The 4,681-nt window shown below is 40.1% G+C and overlaps 1 protein-coding gene across 1 annotated transcript; it reads left to right on the top strand.

The window, feature by feature from the left end:
* Positions 1 to 6: 6 nt before the first annotated feature.
* Positions 7 to 4,406, top strand: PELO (pelota homolog (Drosophila)). Its single transcript, XM_017746875.1, has 2 exons — positions 7 to 482; positions 1,599 to 4,406. Exons 1-2 carry the CDS (start codon positions 42 to 44, stop codon positions 2,028 to 2,030), a joined length of 873 nt encoding a protein of 290 aa, XP_017602364.1. The 5' UTR covers positions 7 to 41; the 3' UTR covers positions 2,031 to 4,406.
* Positions 4,407 to 4,681: the final 275 nt, after the last annotated feature.

Below are 4,681 nucleotides of genomic sequence, written 5' to 3'. Positions count from 1 at the left end.
GGGTTAAGGGCACGAATATCCAAGAGAATGAGTATGTGAAGATGGGCGCCTACCACACCATCGAACTGGAGCCCAACCGGCAGTTCACCCTGGCAAAGAAGCAGTGGGACAGTGTGGTGCTGGAGCGCATCGAGCAGGCCTGCGACCCGGCCTGGAGCGCCGATGTGGCAGCCGTGGTCATGCAGGAAGGGTTGGCTCACGTCTGCCTGGTCACCCCGAGCATGACGCTTACTCGTGCCAAGGTGGAGGTGAACATCCCCCGCAAGCGGAAGGGGAACTGCAGTCAGCACGACCGGGCTCTGGAGAGGTTTTACGAGCAGGTGGTGCAAGCCATCCAGAGGCATATCAACTTTGAGGTGGTGAAGTGTGTACTGGTGGCTAGCCCAGGCTTCGTGCGGGAGCAGTTTTGTGACTACATGTTCCAGCAGGCAGTCAAGACTGACAACAAACTTCTGCTGGAGAACAGGTCCAAGTTCCTACAGGTAAGGAGCTAAGCAGTCACCAGAGTGGGTAAAAAGAGGTTTGAGAGTTGTGTGTGATAGTAAAAGGTAGTTACATGGGAAATAAGTCAGTAAAGAAAACAAATTTCTGAGTGAGCATCATGAGGAAATTATTCTCGTGCCTCCCAAACTATAAGGGAGTTGTGTGTGGTACCAGGGATGGTTCCTGTCTAGGATACCTTAATGTGGTGTAGAGAAAGTAATAGATACTTCAAACTCCCTGTAAAGATATACATACTCCTCAACTAAGTGTAAAGTGCAAGTTGGAAAATACTTTGCACTGTTACTCTGTCACACTGTATAGCATGCATGTTTAATAACAGTTTTCTTGAGATTTTTTTTAAAGTACCTGGATGTGGTATAGGTTAGTGAATTTTGTTGTTAGTTTTGTACTACATAGTTAAAGGCTGTGCATTTTGCCTTGTTTCTTCGTCATCTCACTGATTGTGTGGGTGGGGGTGTTAGCCTTATACTGAAATAGGCATATTCAGAGCCTAAAATAAGTTTTCATAAGGATACTTGTATAATTTTTAGGTTGGAGTACCCCTGTAATCTGGGGGAAGGGGGAGTGAAGTTGGTCCCAGTGCTTAATGGTCCCAGTATTTAGGAGACCCAGTGCACCATGTGTAGCAGAGTGATAACAGTGAGAAGTTTTAATGTACTTCACAGCTTTGCAAGCATAATAATTATGCAGCTAGAGCTGATGCTTTTACATTATATACCTGCAGTCTTAAGGGGCCTTCCTTTTCTTGAATGCTTTAAAAAAGAGACAACCTTAGATCTTAGTTTCTTAGTAATTTCAAGTAGCCTTACCTTGGGAACTGTTGAGAGCAGCTCGCATATTTAACCCAGCCTTTGAATAAGAGAGACAGTTGTCTTGTGCTTCTTGAAAGACAGTTCATGGGATTTCGTATAGGCTTCAGGTTGCAGGAGAGATTCTTTAAGAAAACAGTTTTGTGTTTCAAGAAGGAGCTAAGTTCCCCAAATAACTATCAAGATTATTATTACATATCATAGAGGATGTTTGTGATTGGTTAATCAAGAAAATGGTCCTTTTACTTTAAAAACACCAAACTTTTGACTTTGTTTTCACTCTAGGTCCACTCTTCCTCAGGACATAAATACGCACTGAAGGAAGCACTCTGCGACCCAGCTGTAACTAGCCGTCTTTCTGACACTAAGGCAGCTGGTGAGGTCAAAGCCTTAGATGACTTCTATAAAATGCTGCAGCACGAGCCTGACCGGGCTTTTTATGGGCTGAAACATGTGGAGAAGGCCAATGAAGCCATGGCCATTGATACCCTGCTGATCAGTGATGAGCTTTTTCGGCACCAGGATGTGGCTACACGTGCCCGATACGTTAAATTGGTAGATAGCGTACGGGAGAACATGGGCACAGTACGCATTTTCTCCAGCCTCCATGTGTCTGGAGAGCAGCTGGGCCAGCTGACAGGGGTGGCAGCCATCCTGCGCTTTCCTGTTGCTGAACTCTCTGACCAGGAAGATGAATCTAGCTCTGAAGAGGATTGATAACATTGCTTTCGTTCCACAGTTTCTTTTCCATGTCATGTTGCAGTGACGTTAAAGGCCCTCCCAACCTGAGTACTGTGTGCAGATGTACTATGATATGTAATTAGAAGGTTTTAGTAGTAAACATATGCATACATTTATATAGCTTTACTCGGCACACTACTTGATACCTGATCTATGGTAATAATTACTGGTATGCCATGCAAAGCAGATCTGGATCACCAGCAGTACAAGAAACTAATTTGGCTCCCCCAATGCTGCTTAGTCTGCATGTTAAGGCAGACTGCTAACTTAGTGAAATGTGTAGGAAAAAATAGTAAACTAACAAGGACAGATTCATGTTATTTCTGTTCAAATGCTTGAAAAGAGTATTGCAAAACAAATGTAAACTTCTTCATGGAAGACCTGTCAAAAATGTGCTTGATCTTCATAGGAACTCCCTCTTCTTCGTAGGATGTGTCAAAGGAATGGGGTCAACATTATCTCTTAGAGCTTTGTGTGGTGGTGTTGTAAGTCTAACCACTTAAATACTTCTGTGAAACACTTGACACAGTCTTTTAGGAACTAGACCCTTTAAGTTAACCATTTCTTCGCTAACATGATAGTAGCATCTGCAGGACAAATAGTGGATCTCAGTGCACCAGTTTAATTATCTTTTTGAATGCTGTTACCTCGGGAAATTGTCCTGAAGACTAACAAGGTGTCATTGACTGTATTCTGCTGAATTGGCATTATTTAGCACCCAGTTCTGAGAAAGTATGGGAAAAAGCTTAGAAAATCAGGACTTTAGTTTCCACTAGGAATCTTTTGATAGCAAGTAGTTTAGGTAGGTTTCTAACCTGGTATTCTATTTGCCTATCTCTTTCAAAACATACATAAGCTGGGATACAGAAATAAAGATGACACAATTATAAATCAAACTTCAGCTTAAGATTGTGGTAGCTGTAAAAGTGCAAATTGCCTTTTCAAATATTTGATCTGCTCAAAGTACTGAGAGCCACAAAGAGTTTTGTGTCTTCACCAGGCAGTAAATCTTAGGCTGAGGAAGCAAACTGTTTTCAAATTCAGACATAACCTGTGGTTGTATTGTTTAAAGCCAATATTTGATGATGTGGCTTGTGTGTGTAAATAGGCATTCCTTTTTTAAAACGTGGTGGAAGACAAGAACAGGAACCACAGAAGAATTCTGTAAAATGGAAAGTGTCAAAGGAGTGGAGCATTAAAAAATAAAACCACCAAAACTCCTAGTCTAGGCAGAATATTTTAGGAAAATCATTTTTAAGGGTAGTCCCCTATGTTCATGGGTGCCAATCCTTTGAATTTAATATTATCTATTGGTAGCTGAAACATTAGTCTAAACTTCTTGATAGAGAAGTATTTTTGAATTAAAGCCATCTCCCCTTTTCTACATTATCCACACAGTCTAAGGAATTCTTGAACAGAACTTATATTAGAGCTGTAACACTTCGATTCTTCTTCCACTGAAGACAAGGAAGCCCATTGAGACACTTGTTTACAGTCAGCTTGCACGCATAAATTTTATTATTTGAGCTTTGCATTTTTGTCTTGAATGATGTTGGGTGCCGCAAATCAAAGAAGGCTCAGGTAGGCTTTCTTTACCAGTTAAGACTGCTTAAATTAATTAATTTTTTTTTAACTTGCCTAAGTTGATTATACACTTTTCCAGCTAGAAAGCACCTTGATTCCGTCTGTATCTAATTTAATGTAAAAAATATAGGAAACAGAAGAAACTGACCAGGAAATAGTAATTATATGCAGCAAATTATGGCGTTAAACTCATGTCTGAACAAGTCATTAATTCCTCCAGGCTGTTATAGGATGGTATAGTAGTATATTCCCTTTTTCTAAGTAAAGCCAGTTTGTTGCGGTTGCACACAAATGACACACTCAAATTTGTAGTACACCAGAAATTCTTAATTTATTTCTCAGCAAACTCTCTGAAAGACAAATCAAACTGTTCTTTGGTTGTGGGATGGATGGCTATTTTGTCAGACCAAGTTGGTTCCAATTATTCCATTTTAAACCAGAAATTATGAAGAGGTTTTGCTGTGTACTGCATGATTACAGTGGCAATTTTGTGTTTTGTTCCTGCAGTTACTACCAAGGAAAGAAGTGGCCTTTTTTGTGTGTGTTTGGTTTTTCTTTCATCTGCTAAGAAAATGTGAAAATAATGATTCTTTGAATTATTTACACTTAGAATTAAAAATCTGCCATGACTTTATATTTGGTGTATTTTTATTTTCTTTTGGCTATTGCTATCATGTTGTTAAGTCTCTGAAGGAAATACACATGGAATTGCCCAAACTATGGAAGGATGGGATTTCTTTTTTTTTTTTTGGTAAGCATTTTTGTAGTAAAATAAATATACAATCACTATATATACAAATGCATCCTGTTTCAGGAAACAGCTTAAGGGCTTGGTATTGAAAGTGGGCTGTGTTCAGTAGTTGCAGATGCTTGACCTGGCCAGGTTCCAGGGTTGCTAGTATCTTCCACATGTCAAGGAATTTTGATTAGTTGAAAAGTCCATATTGACAAAGTTGCTTGCTCAATGCAGACTTTAGTTGGTGTGTGTAGATAACACTTGCACAGAAGATGCATGCTATCAGTAGATCAAAGGAGTGAGTGCT

The sequence above is a fragment of the Corvus brachyrhynchos genome, unplaced genomic scaffold (assembly GCF_000691975.1).
Source record: "Corvus brachyrhynchos isolate BGI_N302 unplaced genomic scaffold, ASM69197v1 scaffold324, whole genome shotgun sequence".
Lineage (NCBI taxonomy): Eukaryota > Metazoa > Chordata > Aves > Passeriformes > Corvidae > Corvus > Corvus brachyrhynchos.
Note: the sequence above shows the minus strand (reverse complement) of the source record. Positions and strands in the feature narration are given on the sequence as shown.